Below are 17,007 nucleotides of genomic sequence, written 5' to 3'. Positions count from 1 at the left end.
TAAAGATTTTCAAATCTTTATGCGAACTCCTCGCATTGTGAGCTTGGGCCGCCTGTGGCCGGATACAACCCTTTTGAAACGTCTTCGGTAGCCTGCAGGACAGGCGGATTAGCCGTTTCTAACGCGATACACATGCGCGCGCGCGAAGCGCCAGACCGAGCGCACGTGTATCGCAGGCTACGTCTTCGGGGGACTGAGGAGAGCTGCGAGTTCATGAGCTCTCATTCCGCCGTGCCCGCGTGATAAGCGTAAGGGAGACCGCGTAAAAAATTAACGTGAAAAAATGTGTGCGCGAAATAAATCATTTTTTCCTCGAGGTTTCACTTTCGCGTTCGACAGACTAAGCAAAAGTGGGACCCCGGCGGAGAGGGACTACTCGTAGTCTCGAGTTGAAACGACATTGGAATTGGCGAAACCCCGGGGGATACTTCCTATAATGTCCCGGAAAGGGGTGCCTTTTTTCGGGCTTCGGGTAGATAACAAGGTAGGGATTTCAGACAGTGAAGTATATCGATGAAAGGGTAGGGAAATCTGAAAAATAAGTCCAACGTGAACATGAACTGAATATAAAATACTTGTTTTTCTGGTTAACACCTCTTCTGGTTATGCTTGATGTTCACTTTTCTCCATTCCAAGGAAGAAAATGGATACAGTGCTCTAAGTAGGTACGTGAAAGGATATCTTTTTTCAATAAAAGGGTATACAAAAGGGGTAAGGGCTGTCCCTAAAAAGAATAGATGCTCAAATTTTTAAAGAGGTGCTCAAAATTTCTCACAAAAGTTGCTCGAAAATCTTCACGTTACCTTTCATGTTTTCTTCGAGAAGTTTTTAATCAGAGACACCACCAAAGAACCTTTTTTCACCGGTCCTTGACTACCGAGCATTCGAAGGCCTGCCGAAACGAGTTGCAACCTTTTTAACTTGGAAAATATTTATATTTTCCAAGTTGTAGTGGTAGGACGAATTCACTCTATCACTCCTGTAGGCGATAGGCAGCGCCCTCTAAATCTTAAACCAGCCTAGAAAACGAGGGCTAGTAGACTAATTTTTTAGTAGGGCTGATGTCTCGGAACTAAAAAAATTCGTCACGATTGGATTTATACCTACACTTTAGACCGGAAATCTAGAAGATCTTTTTTATTTATGTGACTGCAGTTTTCTAATATTACTGAAATAGGGACTTGAAACAAACAAATCTGAGCTGATCTAACCTGTGAAGGTGTTCGGTTTTTTTTTCTTGTCATTATGTTATTTAATTATTTTATTTTACCATATGGTTTTGATCGCACAAATGCAACAATTATCTTTAAAAACACAACAACGCTTTTGATGTTTGAAACATCGAAACATGTTCCGAAAACGGAAAAGCGTTGACTTGTTGTGTTTTTAAAGATTAATTTTACCATATGCTTATCTTTAATTTACACAGTCAATTAGTTTTACGTATTTCTGATATTACGAAAATATCCTACATAAAAACACGTCTCAATGTAAAGTCTTCATTGTACCTGAAGAAGGCTGGTTTGGCCAGCCGAAAAATAGTACGCCTTTAAAAAAAATCATCCTACGTTGTGTCGGTTTCTACTTTTATATTTTTATTTTTGGCAGCGTTTTGTGTAAGTCGTGTCACGTGTTTACAAATTACGGTGGAATCCCGATTTTTCGAACCCTCATTTTTTCGAACCTCCCGATAACTCGAACCAAAAGTCGTTCCCTCTCCTCAATCCTCAGTCTTACCCTCGATCTCTTAGTCTCCTCCGCAGCCGTTTTTGGGATGTCACGCAACGTTGCCCCCAAAAAACGGCTGCAAAGGAGACTACCGATCTCTCGAACCTTCCGATTTTTCGAACCAATTTTCGTTTCCCTTGGAGGTTCGAAAAATCAGGATTGTACTGTAGTTTGATCTCCATGGGGCTGACTAACAATAACAAGGTTCATAATTTTGAAAATAAAGCTATCAACGTTTGTTGGATGAATCAGTTAAGTAAATGGAAGAAGAAATATCAGAATAGAACGTTTTCATTGTCACGCAATAAAAAATAAAATCATAAACCGTTCAGTGGATAAGGTCAAGAAATTGTGATATTACAGAAGATAAATAAAGAAGGCAGTTCTCCAAGTTTAAGGCGTATGCGTTGCCCCAAAGTTGAGATATTCGTCGAAATTTTCCACTCAAATTTACAAAGCCTAGTATGGAGCCGCCATTGGTACACCAATATGGCGGCCGGAAAGTAGTGTTAACGTCTGGAACTTACTTTGGTTATCTCGGACAATGATTATCTGCACTGAACAAATAAACATTTAACTAAGTACCTTTCCAAATACGTCTTAAGGTAATTCCCCTGAAATAATCCCCTGTTCAAACTTTGTCCACTGAGAACTTTAATTATAAAATAAAAAGGAGGAGTGTGCCCATGTTCGTTAAGCAGTTGAAAATGTCCCATTTCGGCATCATTTAATGCTTTATATTACAAGAACGCATTCCAAGTTATTGTAAAATCTTTGTGAGCCCAGACTCATGAAAACACGCCTCAAACTACAGTCAATACTTGTGTCGGACACAAATAAACTTTTTAAGTTTGATTTTAGCAGACAGCTGAATCCTTGTTAAAATATTGGAACCAAATTGCTTGCCACGGCTGTCAAACTGCAAAATAGAAAAGACCACAGAGCAGGTGCTATTTTCCCTATTTCGTCAATTTTCAGCAATAGAAATCAGATCAGTCTTTTCTCACGCAAAGATAATGATTAGTTGATTAAAACGACTAGAAAAAAAATTGGGGTACTCGAGCTCGTTAGTGACCTATAGCCATTTTTCAACTGACAGAACTCAATATCAAGGCAAATCCGCCATGTTTTCAATGTGCGCGTGCACGAGCGCGCGGTAGAGACGCCATAAGTTTCTGTCTGCTTTATGTCACGCACCATCATAACTTCGAAATTCAAAATGCGCTGGTTTTCAAGTGAAGGGCGCTATCGAGCTAGAAAGTTGTAAACAGATATAACTTTAGGATAAAAACTTTGGTGGATCTTTAGTTTTTTTGGATGAATTTGATGACGTCACTAGGTCACGTAGACGTATCAAAAAGCCTGGGCCTCAGCACACTGAGACGAGGCGACCAAGCCCACTGCGAAACTCGTACAAACTGGATCGACTTCTCTAGCCTCCACCTCAAAACTTTCAAGCGGACGCATAAAAGACACGCAATGGCGAAGTCAGAAAGGAAAGTCGGTATTCCCGTCGATGGAAGTGAACACAGTGAGAAGGCTTGTGACTGTAAGTAGCGATAAATTAAGGTGAAACGTTGCGTCGTTACAGTTCAAAGCAGTTTGATAGTCTATTCCATCAAGGACGGAGCACCGTGGAGATAGCGATGTTTGTCAGCTTGAAATTGAGTGATCAGAAGACTCAAATTGTTATAAGATTTATTCAAGCTGCGGTTTAAACTTATTGCCTAAGCTGTGATTTTTCAATGTCAGATAATTTTTGCGTCGTACACATTCCTTATATTGGAATCTATTCCAACGATGCACATGCAAATGTACATATGTTTTCACGTGATGGGCATGTGAAACCAGCTGAAACGAACTATGTAAACAAGAAGGTAAGAGAGCTTTCAACCGGGTAGTTCTGCTCTTCTGGTGAAAACTTAAAGTACTTCAGGGGTGGGCAAGGTTGGAATAGTGGATACAAGTCACAAATGCATGAAAAACTGACGCCAATTTGCTTTTACGAAAACAAATTGTCAAATTATCCACTGTCGCTTGTTGACACATTACATAAACAAGAAGATCTGTTATATCTTATAACCGCGCTTTTAAAATTTAACTGTTTTGGTAGCGCTACAGTTGCAATGCAATGCACATTCCAAAGCAGTCCTTGTTGATTCTTTTCTTACTGTAGACGTCACATCACTTGATCAACACAAACTCTATTATTGCACCATCAGTCGTAGCCGTTGTCTCCCATGACGTAATGGTCTTAATTTGGAAATTTCTTTGGGATATGTATGAGCATGAAGATACGAACACTAAACTTTATCCCGACTGTAGATTGAAAACGTGACAGAAAATTGGCGTTACTTTCGATTCTCACCAAATTTGGACAGTGGGATGATCTCATGATTAGCCAATTACCGTAAAAACTCGTGTATAAGCCGCACTCGTATATAAGCCGCACCCCCAACTTTCGAGCTTGATTTTGAAAAAAAGAAAACGCTTTAAAAAGCGCTGAGGAAAAGAAAGTGATTACTTGTACATTGTAAGCTTGGTCAAATCTGATGCTGTGTATTTGCTGCGAGCTAAATAACTCTTGAAATACCTTTTACAAGCTATTCTTCAATGGAATTTCCGATATCCTCCTAAAGAGAGGCTCTTTTGACAAGATGTTGCCTTTATTGCTAAAGGCGATAGTGGAAAACGATGAAATTCAAACGGAAATCCGAGCAAAACAATCTCTGACCGATCGATGCAAAATGATTGCTTAGTAACCATGCAGTCATTTAAAGAGAGAGTCTGGACACAAGAGAAATGCACACGCAAATAAATGGACTTGTAGATTATATTTTACAATACTAACTGATACATTTGTATCCGAAAGAGAAACGGGTACATGTGTTATCGATATTAAAAAGTTAACCTATCCTTACTTTTACGCAAAAACTATTTACATGTGCAAATTTGAAGTTCGTCTTATCAATCTTTGTCCAAAGTGAAAATGTTCTATCGTTCAGCTCAGTTAGAAACCATAAAAGTCCTCACTGTCACTTTCACCGAAAATGACCTCATAGAATTCAGGTGCAATTTCTGCTTGCTGTCGCTCGAAGTCATCTGCATAGTACAACTCTTCATCGCCGTCTAGTTCGTCGATGTCTGCGAATGGATCCGAGTCAGACTCCTCTTCCCAGATTTCTTCATCTTCTGTACCGTCCATTGCGTTGGTGATACAGCACTTGCGAAACGACTTCGCAATCATTTCAGTTGGTATGTCATTCCAGGCATCACTGATCCATCTGCAGATCTCATCAAGCTCGACTTTCTGAATACGACCTCCGGCAGTAAAGGTGTGCTCTCCAGCCAACATCCATTCTTGCCACTTTGCCCTCATGCAGTCCTTGAAGGGTTTGTTGATAGATACATCCAATGGCTGAAGCATGCTGGTCATGCCACCAGGAATCACTACGGGCTCCGTATTTAGAGACCTCAAGGTACAGCGAATTGGTTTGGGTAAGTGGGCTCGGAACGAATCCCACACAAGCATGGACTTTTGCCTGCTGATGCCACCAACTTTACTCCAAACGGTCCATAACCAGTCCTGCACGAGTGCTTCGTCCATCCAGCCCTTTGCCTGGTACCTGACAACAACCTCTTTGGGAAAGTTCCAGTTCTTAGGAAGTGTTTTCCGTTTAAACACGACGTAAGGTGGGAGTTTTGTTCCATCTCCGAGGCAGGTGAGCATAACAGCAAACCTATCCTTCTCATGACCTGTGCTTAGAAGTGGGACGCTCTTCACTCCTTTCTCTGCAACGGTACTGTTTGTTACAATGTCAAACGTAAGTGGGGTCTGGTCTGCATTACCAATGTATTTAAGATCAAAGTCATGCTCCTTCCGTTTAGCCATCACATAGCGCTGAAATTTGATCAACTTCTCTTCATAGTCTTGGGGAAGTTTCTGAGCAATCGTGGTCCGCCTTCTGATGGAGAAGCCACATCGGTCCATGAAACGATAACACCAGCATTTAGATGCCTTAAATTGTTCCAGTCCTAGCCTTTGCGCCACTGATTTTGCTTTAAGGCATATGACATTGGTGGATACGCCAGTGCCAGCTTTGCGTTTCTCGGTTATCCACGCAGCGACTTCTTTTTCAAGTTCAGGAAATGCAGCAGATCGACCACGTAGAGCTTGCTTGTTTCGTGGTGTTTTCAGCAGCTTTTCAGGTTGCGAGCGCCAGCGACGCACACAGCTTTCATCTATACTGAACTGCTTTCCAGCGGCATGATTTCCTTTTTCTACAGCATATGCAACAACTCGAAGTTTAAAAGACGCAGTGTACGATGCTCTGGGAGAACCCCTTCCTGACATGATGACAATAAACTGACAGTATGAAAACACGTGTCGAATGTTTTGACTCTTGCGCGGATCAAACAGAGTAAAATCTGATTGGTTTAAATAGACAATAAACAGACAATCGGTTAACCATGCTCAAGTTGCGAATGACTTGATCCTTGTGTTTTCTTAGCACAAGTTTTTGTGACATTCCACGATCATAGAACTAATATACCTACAAAACTAAAATTATTTAGGATCCATGCTACATAGGTAACCGTATAAGCTGAGCATATTATCGAAAATTTGAATATAAAGTTCCTTGAGAATCAATTTCATGCAAAAAAAAAAAGGTTTATTTACAGCCACAAGCATGCGGCTTGGTTAGGTCACTTAGCAACGCCTCACAGATGCACTCTACTTTGATTGGCTAGCTAAAAACCGATAAGAAGCCTGGGCCGAGTCACATAGATCAATCGAATTGAACGATCGAACGAACGATAAACAACATGGAAAAGTTCCATTTCACATCAGCTGTGCGTGGATACCATGTTTATAAACATATATGGAAGCCTTCAATTGGTGAAAAACTTGTTACTCGACGCGAGTTTAACAATCCTATGGATAAACACGCGGTGCAAGTTGTGAAGAACACCGAAACAGTCGGTCATTTGCCCCATGAGTTCTCACGAATAGCGTGGTATTTTCTTGCACATGGCGGAGAGATCAGTATTGAAGTGATCGGTCGCAGAAGGCATTGTAAGCAGCTTTGTGGAGGAATGGAGATTCCATGCCAGTTAGAGTTTAGCTGCGCAAAGGAACTACAAATGAATCGCTTGAAAGAACTACTCGCGAAGAAGATTGAGGTTTAAAACCTGAAGAGACAAAGGCTCCTTTAGGAGCCACCACTTCTATCAAAAGCAATGATCAACAACAGCAACAGGTTTCAAAATGTTGAATGTTTATTTACTTACGTTTTTAAGTGCTATATCTGACCCCTAACTAGGCAATTAGCCCCCTCTGAAAGCAATGGTCACGTATATAAGCCGCACCCGCCATTTTGAGCCCAAAATTTCAGCAAAAAGGTGCGGCTTATACACGAGTTTTTACGGTACAGGCCATTTTTCCGCTCTTTTCCTCATATCCCCCCCTCGGGAGAATTTTGTCAAGTTAGCTAATTTAGTATGCAAAGCCACCGTGACGTCATCGCTTTAGGACTCTCTGGCGGTCGCCGTTGGCGAAATGTTTATTTGCTCAAAATTGGGGCAAAATCTTTTGGAGATGGAAGTCAGGACATTTGTAAGAATACAGAAAGTAATTTGGGACCAGTTGCTGGCTTCTAAGGGTGAATTTATGTGGAAGTAAGCTGTATTTTCGTTTTCGTGCCGAAAGCCACACGGTGAAATATTATCGGCTTGTTATGCTCTCCTGTTCTGTTTTTACTCTTGGTCTTTTATGTAGCACGCCAAGGCCATTCTTTCGTCTAAATCAGTTGAAAAAAGTTCGAAAAAGATATTCCCATTTAAGTTCTCAGGCGATAATTCTGGAGTTTTTTGGCCGAAACGTCGGCTTTGTTATGTTCGTGTTTTTCGGTTGCCATGGGCGACCGTGGCTTCCCTTGTTGGGTCAAGTCTAGGAAGTGAGGTCACAAAAAAATTCTACTTAATTCTGGTTTTGTTCGATTTCGCTGAAATCGATAAAGTCGGATTGTTATGGAATAGATTTTCCGTCTGCCGATGTGTGGTAGCTATTAACGCTAAAGTGATATATCGCTTTGAAGTCAGGGTTTTGAAGAGATTTTTTTTGCAACGTGTGGGTTCGGCGTGATTTTGTAATCGGAGGTTTTTGTTGACCCCGAAGGAAAAAATATCCGGAAAAGATCATTTCATGGATGATTCAAACGAATATAAATATGTATATGTTCTGAGCTAAATTTCTGGTGAAAAAAAAATTTTTTTGACGAGCGCTGGGTTTTGAATTTTTTCCCGCGAAAGTCAGGACCTAAGATGAGTTAAATTAACAACAACTTTCTTTCTTGACTCACGATTAAATTTAATTGTTTTTTTTCCCTTGAGAAAAGGGCTAGCAAAGAAGTCACACGAGTCACATAATTTAAGAGTTGCGTTATCCACGGCTATCTTTAGTATGGTGGTTATTTCCCTACCAATGACATAATCCTTGCGTGTTCTGACAAGTTCTTTGCTTCGCTTGCAAATTTTTAATTTTCCTTCCGATTTATGACCTCGCTGTGATGAAACAGCCAAAGAATTTCCATCATTTGCCTAAACCACAAGAAATACTGGCAAAATTGGAAATAAATTAATGACCGTCGCTTTTGGCGAAATAAACTTGCAAAGTAAACACGATCTTATTTGTCACCTATCGAAAGTGAAAGCTGCAACTTCAACGCATTCCATGGCTGACGTAATACCTTTTTTAGCGTATTTATTATTCCGTTTGAATCCAACGCTTCGATAAAACCAAAAGAAGATATATATTACCCACAACAAAGAAAACAATATCCGTAAAATTGTCCAGGTATTAATGTTTTAACAGCTTTTACTGAATAAACATCACACATTGCGTGACTCAAAATTTGGCCGAGAGGAAGTTTGGGTCTGGTCACCGACAAAAAACAAGAAGATCTGTTAGATCTCATAACCGCGCTTTTAAAATTTAACTGTTTGCTTAGCACTACCGTCGGAACGGAGTGCACATTCCAAAGTAGTCATTGATGATTCTTTTCTTACTGTAGACATCACATCACTTGATCAACACAAACTGTATTATTGCACCATCATTGGTAGCCATTGACAAATCTCCGATGACCTAATGGTCTTAATCTTTGTAGAACTTTCTTCGGGATATGTATGGGCATGAACGATATAAATGACACGATAATAACACTATTAACAACAGCTTTCTTTCTTAAAAGTCATGATTAAATTTAATTGGTGTTTTCCACGAGTAAAGGGCTAGTAAAGTAGTCACACAAGTCATATAATTTAATAATAAAACTCTATCCCGACCGATGTATCGATTTTGGTCACTCCAGTGACCACAGATTGAAAACGTGACAGAAAATTGGCGTTACTTTCGATTCTCACCAAATTTGGACAGTGGGATGATCTCATCATTAGCCAATTATAGGCCATCTTTCAGCTCTTTTCGTCATATCCCCCCCACGGGAGAATTTTGTCAAGTTAGCTAATTTAGTATGCAAGCCAACGTAATGGCGGTCACCGTCGACGAAATGTTTATTTGCTCAAAATTGGGGCAAAATCTTTCGGAGATGGAAATCAGGACATTTGTAAGGATACAGAAGGTAATTTGGGGTCGGTTGCTGGCTTCCAAGGCTGAATTTATCCAGAAGTAAGCTGTATTTTCGTTTTCGTGCCGAAAGCCATGCGATGAAATGTTATCGGCTTGTTCTGCTGTCTTGTTCTGTTTTTCTCTTGGTCTTTGTTGTAGCCCGCCGAGGCCAGTCTTTCGTCTAAATCAGTTGAAAAAAGTTCGAAAAAGATGTTCCCATTCAAGTTTAAGCTCTCAGGCGATAATTCTGGAGATTTTTGGCCGAAACGTTCGGCTTAGTTATGTTGGTGTTTTTTGGTTGCTATGGGCGACCGTTGCCTCCTTTGTTAGGTCAAGTCTGGGGAGTGAGGTCACAAAAAAATTCTAAATAATTCTGGTTTTGTTCGATTTCGCTGAAATTTTAACACGATAAGGCTGGATTGTTAACGAATAGATTTACCGCCTGCCGATGTGTGGTAGCTATTAACGCTGAAGTGTTATATCGCTTCGAAGTCAGGGTTTTGAAGAGATTTTTTTGCAACGTGTGGGTTCGGCGTGATTTTGTAATCGGAGGTTTTTGTTGACCCCGAAGGAAAAAATATCCGGAAAAGGTCATTTCATCGACGATTCAAAGGAATATAAATATGTATATGTTCCGAGCTAAATTTCTGCTGAAAAAATATAATTTTTGACGAACGCTGGGTTTTTAATTTTTTTCCCGCGAAAGTCAGTATCGGAGATGAGATTTATTAATGTTTCAACAGCTTTTGGCGAGTAAACATCACAGGTTGCGTGACTAAAAATTTGGCCGAGTGGAAGCGTGGGTCTGGTCGCAGACAAAACTGCGAAAAAAAAAAAACCACGGGTAAACCATGAACCGCGCTCGGCCCATGGCCGCGCAGTTAAAAAAAAAAATAAAAAAAAATAAACCAAGGGTAGATTATGAACCGCGCTCGGCCCATGGCCGCGCGGTTAATTATCAATTCATGAGTCTGTCTGCTTATTGACAATGAAAATTAGCCAATGAGCACGTGAGAATTTCTGCAGTTATCGTAAAATCTGCGACAGATAGTGAGTAGCGTAGCAGTGTGCCCTTGTTAACAAAATGACGGCCACCTCTTTATGTTTTCGAAGTGTCTGTGAAGAGGATTTAGATAAAGTTTTGAATGACTAGTAGATTAATACTAAAACAATTAGATTATTTGCTCTCAATATCTATGCATGATGGTTGACTCGGGCCGTGCCCTTGTCAAGAATCATGTGATAGAAATCTCAAGCTCATAATCTAATCATTTAATAGATCACGGATGACGTCAGAATGTGGCAAGGTAAGAGGGAAAAAAAGGGACACGAGCCATTAGGCCCAGGGGGGTACTTGATCCATGTCTGGGTATAAGGGTACCACCAAGGGTTTGAAATCCTGACCCTGTTTAGGAGAAAAATACTCGAAAATCCCTATCCTGTGTTGCACCACACACTCTATTTTAAGGCCCTGTTTAGGACAAGGGACAAAATATACACTTCCTTGTTTTACTTGAACTATACAAAAGGCCATCAAGCTTGGTGCTTCTGCAGCAGACTCCTCCCGCCAGATCGCTTCCCTCGCTGACTCGCTCTTTTCTGCTCGCGCATGAGACTTAAAAAAGGTGAGCCTGCTCGCAGGCTTAACTTGTACAGATCATGTAACCACATCCTGCTTAGGACAGGTTCAGACCCTGTTTAGGACAGAGGCGAGTAAAATTGTATTCCCTATTCAGGACAACGAGGCCGAAAAAGCCATATCCTGTCCAGCCGCACATCCCCTTATAGGCCAAATAAGGGAGTACTCCCCCCAGGCCTTTAGGCAAGTGTGTCACTGATGTTCTTACCACATTTTGAGATCTTCTGTGATCTATTACTGAACAGACACACAACAACATGGTATCTATCTGTTTTATATAATTTACAGAAATGTGCGAAACAAAATGTTAATGATGTTATTTATGCATCTGTGCTTCAAAATTTGAGAATACTCGACTGACTTATTATACAAAACAGTCTTCAGTACCATTGTTTCAAGATGTTCTAAGGTCGTAAGTCAGGCTGTAGCTACGGTGTTGATCATTTTTGGTACGCAGCGGTTCAAAAAATAGCATCTGTGATATGTACTTGCTAATAGATGCATGTCTCAAAGAAATACCATGAAACTGTAACGGTACTGAACAAAATATTCGTCACTTTTCAAATAGCCTAGATGTAATGCATTTGCTGTAGCCTCCATTCAAATTTCCACATTTAACTGCCAACTTTCCAACAGAGTGGGTTCATTGTCATGCATTAAAAAATAAAATCAAAAACCATTCAGTGGATAAAGTCAAGAAATTGTGATATTTGTAGATGATAAATCGTACGTTGTCCCAAAGTTGAGATATTCGTCAAAATGTTCTGTGCAAAATTATAGAGCCTAGTATGGAGCTGCCACGTTGGAGGACCTCCTTAGTCCTCCAATATGGCGGCCAGAAAATTAATTGACAGTGTAAACATCTGGAACTTACTTTGGCTATCTAGTCAACTGATTATCTGAACTGAACCAAAAAACATTTACACAAGCACTTTTCCTAATACATTAACTCCTTTAACTAAAGTGGCTAAAAATCACGAGATAAGTGTATATTTTTCAACAAACGTGATCTTAGCTTTATGTCATGCACCCCTAAACTTTGAAATTCAAAATGCGCTGGTTTCCAAATGAAGGACACTATTGAGCTGGAAAGTTGTAAACTGATATAAATTTAGTACCTCTTATGCCTGATGAGGAGAAAACCTTTAGTGGCTCTTAAGTTTTGGATTTGAGAATTTCATGATGTCACATGAACACACTCTATTTTACCAGCCAGTCATTTAAGTTGCCTGATGAGTGTGGTTCTTATAATTTTTGGACCATATGAAAAAAACTGTCACAATAAAACGGTGATTACTCCTCAAGCCTGAACTTTCGTTCATAATTCATAATTGTATAGTCTGGAAATACTGTACTAAGCTCTGAATGGATAGTACTTCTAATAGTACACATGTACCTGAGGGATGGCTTGTACCATGTTCGTCTGTTGCATGAGAATCAAATACCTTATAACTCCCGTTATCAGTATGTTAGATAGCCCTGTCTTTAGACATACTGTACTGATGTCCCTCAATTACTGAATCACAATGATTTAGATTACCAGTGCAGCTTTCACTATAATTAAGCTGGTAAATTATTGTTCTTGGACATATATTGAGCTCCAATCATTGATGGTAATTCTGTTTACATTTAATACACCTGCCCTGTACATTGTGACAGTGTTGAATACAATTGATTACCATCTCCATAATTTGTACCAGGTCATTACAGCTATGCCCGGGCAGCTATGTATTCCTTTTATCTTTCATAAATCAAAGCACTTTGATCATGTGGTGCCTTGATTGTTAAAGTAGGATCAATACAATGTATAGGAAGCCCAGGATTTGTTTCAATGGCTTCAATGCCATTATACAGAATAGCACAATAACCTCTGTGGGCTTGCATTCTTGTATACACTTGATGATGTATTACAGCTATGCAAAGACAGATATTTGCCCAAAGACTCTACAACTCGACGATTTTTTGATTTGTTGTTGACCTTGTAGAATACCATTTCTTTATCTTCTTTTGTACAAACTTGACACTGTCATTATTGCTCCTCAGTGCAATCAAAACTAAAAATTGTAACCATTCAATAAACAAAGTCAAGAATCTGGGATATGATAGATGATTGATATATAAACAACCTTCCCAAGAATTTTTTTGCAGTTTTTCATTCACATGTTATCAAGAGAAGTGTTCACCAAAATATATACAGCTTTGCAAGGGCCACAAATATGGCAGCTGTAAAGCAACAGAAACATCTGTCATTGAGTTTTGCAATTGAAACAAAAAGTTATTGCTCTAGAGTTCTGACACATTGAAATTAATACTTCTTCTAGTGCAAAAATTGGTTAGTTAGCAAAAACTAAAGCGACAACTCATCTTTTGACCTACGAGACAGCCTTCTTGGGCTGGCATTTAATGTCATGCAACCCAAAAGCTTGGAAACTCAAACATGCACTATTACAAAAGGAAGAACCTTGTCAAGCTAACACGTTATAAAACGTCAAGTTCCCAAAGGGTCTTATATCTGATAAAACTAAAACCTCCAAAGAAAAGGTAATTTTTAAAAAAGTATGACTATGTCACATGAAGACCAAGAATAGATCACATTCATCTGACACCATGTTACTGTAAATCCTCAAAGTAGTGCCCCTCCTCAAATAAGCACCCCCTTCGAATAAGTACCCCTCTTATTGGCCAAAATTTAAAATAAGCACCCCCCTCCCCTTCCCCCATTTTGTGGACGAGTACTGAGCCAGCAAAGGATGTATAGTTTTTATCTTGTAATGTGTTTGTGAACACGTTGAACACTTTATCTACTAACGGTGCCATGATTAAAACTTTAGGATCAGCTGTGATAAGGCATCCTTCTCTTCCTTGACTGGTATTGTTCAATTGATGTCCCCATACTTGCAGTTAATATTGTCATGTAGTTAACAAACAGCTCCAGTACATGTAAGTTCAGCAGTTTGACTGCTTTCACAGCTTCTCAAAATGACTGCACAGTACAAGTACATGTATACAATTTATGTGATAACAGTAGAGTCCAATAACTGACACTCGTTTGTGTAAAGAAGGTGAGTGCTTGGGAAAGCGCATACTTCTCCCGTGCAATCCACATTGAACACGAGCAGAGCCTGGATAAGTTGATGGCTTTGGTGAGTATACGAAATCTTTTATTGCCGAAGAAATTTTCTCACGAAGGTCTAAGTGAAATAACAAAGAGTACAAGTTCTCGAGGGCTGTGCAGAAAGAAAGATAATATGTAACAAAAACGAGGCAAAGCAATTTAGAAATGGAAAATAACTTACCTTGGAAACTGCAACCAACTCACGACAGCTGTGGAAAAATATTACATGTACTCAAAACAACAAGGGCCACCGTGTATCGAACGCTGACGTCATATAAGCCTACTCAATTCCTCCGAGAGGACCTCGCAATACGCGACATGTAGACAAACAAATTCCGCTGACGGTAGCATAGTGGAGGCTGAAGCCCCCACAAATATCTCTTCCTTTTGGCATCGACTTCTACATCGTGGAGGCCATCGTGGAAAGAAGGTTGAGCCTTTATTACTTGTCTGCGGTATTGCTTGCCCATTGCACGTGACTGAGCTTTGACAGGAAATACAAGGATAATTTTCTTGTCGGCTTTCGCCTGACTAATATCCCTACCAATGACATCTCATAATCCATCTTAATCCTAGCCCTCAAGGTGATTCCTCTGAATTGCATTGTAAACGTGTTCCATCACTGTCAGTTGGGTGTGAACATCGCAAAGCTATATATTTGTTTCAGGCAACCCCTTGCTCTCTTTGTGGTACCATTCTCTTTAGAACAAAACTAATTTACTCTAAACGCATGTGTAGATTAGTTAGCGTTCGTGGCTTCTATGTTAGGTGGAGGATACATTGCATACGGAATCACGCAGAAATGTTGAGTGGTTTTCCTTATGGTAGAACTCAACATGTAGGACACATGCGTTCTAGCATCGTTAGTGTTATACACTATCTTTCCACGGGGTATTTTTTATGTCATGTCATGTGACCAAGGACAGCAGTCATTTTTCAGGAACATTACTGTGGCTGCATAGGTTTTAGAATTACACACAGGTCAGTTCAACAAATATCATCTGCTGTTTCCAATCTACAATAGTGTGTTTGTCAGGGTTCAAATGTATTGCTTCTCCTTAGTGGCTTGTTTATTTCTTGCCTTAATTGCGTCTGTAAGAGATGCCAAAAAGTTCCCAAGTTAGTGGCTTTAATACTCTGCAAATTGTAAATTTATGACAAAAGAAACCAGGAAAGTGCTCAGATATTACTGCAGACTCCATGGCACCTAATGAAAGCGCAAATTAATTTAATCAGTCTTTGAGGAGACTCATTCATATTGGCCAAGTAGCGCTGTTTATCTTCAATACTTTTCATTGAAATGCTTCTCAGCCATCAATATCGTTGTGTGTTAATTTTGAATTGTTTTCTTGTTAACAACAAAGGTGGCAACAGAAAAGGAAAGTGGTATTTCGTGACTATTTGATAATTAAATCATTTCTTGTTCATCAGTGATAAAAAAGTTTGCATTTTTAGCAAAATAACATTGTTTCTGTTCCGTTTCTCCATCACTACATCAGATATTTAACTTTCTTTCATTTATCTCCAAAAACCAATCACATCTACGGTGTGTTTTGGAGAAAACAAGGGTTTCATATTACATGCCTTTGTGAGGAAAACAAAAGTATCAAGTTACAAAGTTGGTGCGAAGAGCTAAATTATTACGTTTGCTGCTTCAATGTATTATTGAATTTAAAATGAATGAAAATCAACCTAAAACACCAGTAGTAATTTGTACGTAATTTTTGGACCTTGGATGCAAATACAACCTTGAAACATACACACTGCTAAGGGGAAAAGCCCTAGCAGACTACCAAGGTAGACACAAACTGGAAGTGAACAGAGAATGGGTGAGTACTTATGGGACTACCGTGCCAGAGCTATCAATTACGCTCTGCACTATCTGAGATTGTCTCGCTAGTTTTCATTGAATAATTTTGGTGTACAAATTATCCCCTTTAAGTGCCTATGAAGTAAAAAATAATTGCAGCTTATTTGAAAGGCTTTTCAAAGTGAAGAAGAAAGGGGTTTTCATTTTTGGAATTTCTTTTTTCGTTTTAGAGATATTCACGTGTTTGTATTATGCAAGGGAGGAAAGTGATGATGTCATAAATAGTTCCACTTAAACAATAAGATACTGAATCAAGAATATCTCCAGAAATATTATAGCAGTGTTCTTCAAACCTGGCACCAGAAATGTACATCACAAAAGAAACAGAGTGACACTTACTATGTTGTTGCCATAGCAACACTCTTGGCTCCAGTCTCTTTATGTGAAAAACCAAATATCCCCATTTGCAACTTTTAAAGTGGGACAGAGGATCTTGCTCAGAACACACAAGGATCCCATATTGTCTTAACTCTCCCCATCAGATCGTTGGGAGTGAATGATCCTTGTTTAAGATAAAATCTGGCAATTTTATTCTTAATTAAAACAGGACCAGTGGCATAACTGTTTTCATGGCAATGGCACAACGGGTGTCACTTTGTTTCTGTTGTGATGTGCATTTCTGGTGCCAAGTTTAAAGAACACGGCTTTAATATTTCCAGAGATATTCTTGATTGAGTGTTGTACTGTTTTAGCGGCACCACCTATGACGTCATCACTATATTGGCCAATTTGTAGCACAGACCATTGAAACTTGGTAGGCTAATAGTTCTACTGGAAACACACCTACGGTTATAAAAAATTCTGTTCCCATGGCAACTCACTCTTCCAGCCCCCACCCACTTGATTTCACTATGTTAGTGATTTTCAGGCCGAGAAATATTAAATGAGGCCACGAACTTGAGCTAAGATATTTACATGCTTGCTGGATCATGCATATGAGGCACCATTAATAGCTAATATCAAAATGGAATGCCAAAGGTGGCTAGAAAAGTCTTTATTATTGGGGAAGTCTGGAACCCAGTATG

The 17,007-nt window shown here is 39.6% G+C and overlaps 1 protein-coding gene across 1 annotated transcript in view; it reads left to right on the top strand.

The window, feature by feature from the left end:
- The first annotated feature begins 3,123 nt into the window (after positions 1-3,123).
- LOC145487559 (uncharacterized) overlaps positions 3,124-17,007 on the top strand; it is a 31,379-nt gene continuing 17,495 nt past the window's right edge. Inside the window, exon 1 of the mRNA XM_081466387.1 lies at positions 3,124-3,277. Coding sequence (XP_081322513.1) covers positions 3,208-3,277 — 70 coding nt within the window. The 5' untranslated portion in view covers positions 3,124-3,207. The remainder of the gene's footprint in view (positions 3,278-17,007) is intronic.

Source organism: Orbicella franksi, chromosome 5 (genome assembly GCF_964199315.1).
Source record: "Orbicella franksi chromosome 5, jaOrbFran1.1, whole genome shotgun sequence".
NCBI lineage: Eukaryota > Metazoa > Cnidaria > Anthozoa > Scleractinia > Merulinidae > Orbicella > Orbicella franksi.
Note: the sequence above shows the minus strand (reverse complement) of the source record. Positions and strands in the feature narration are given on the sequence as shown.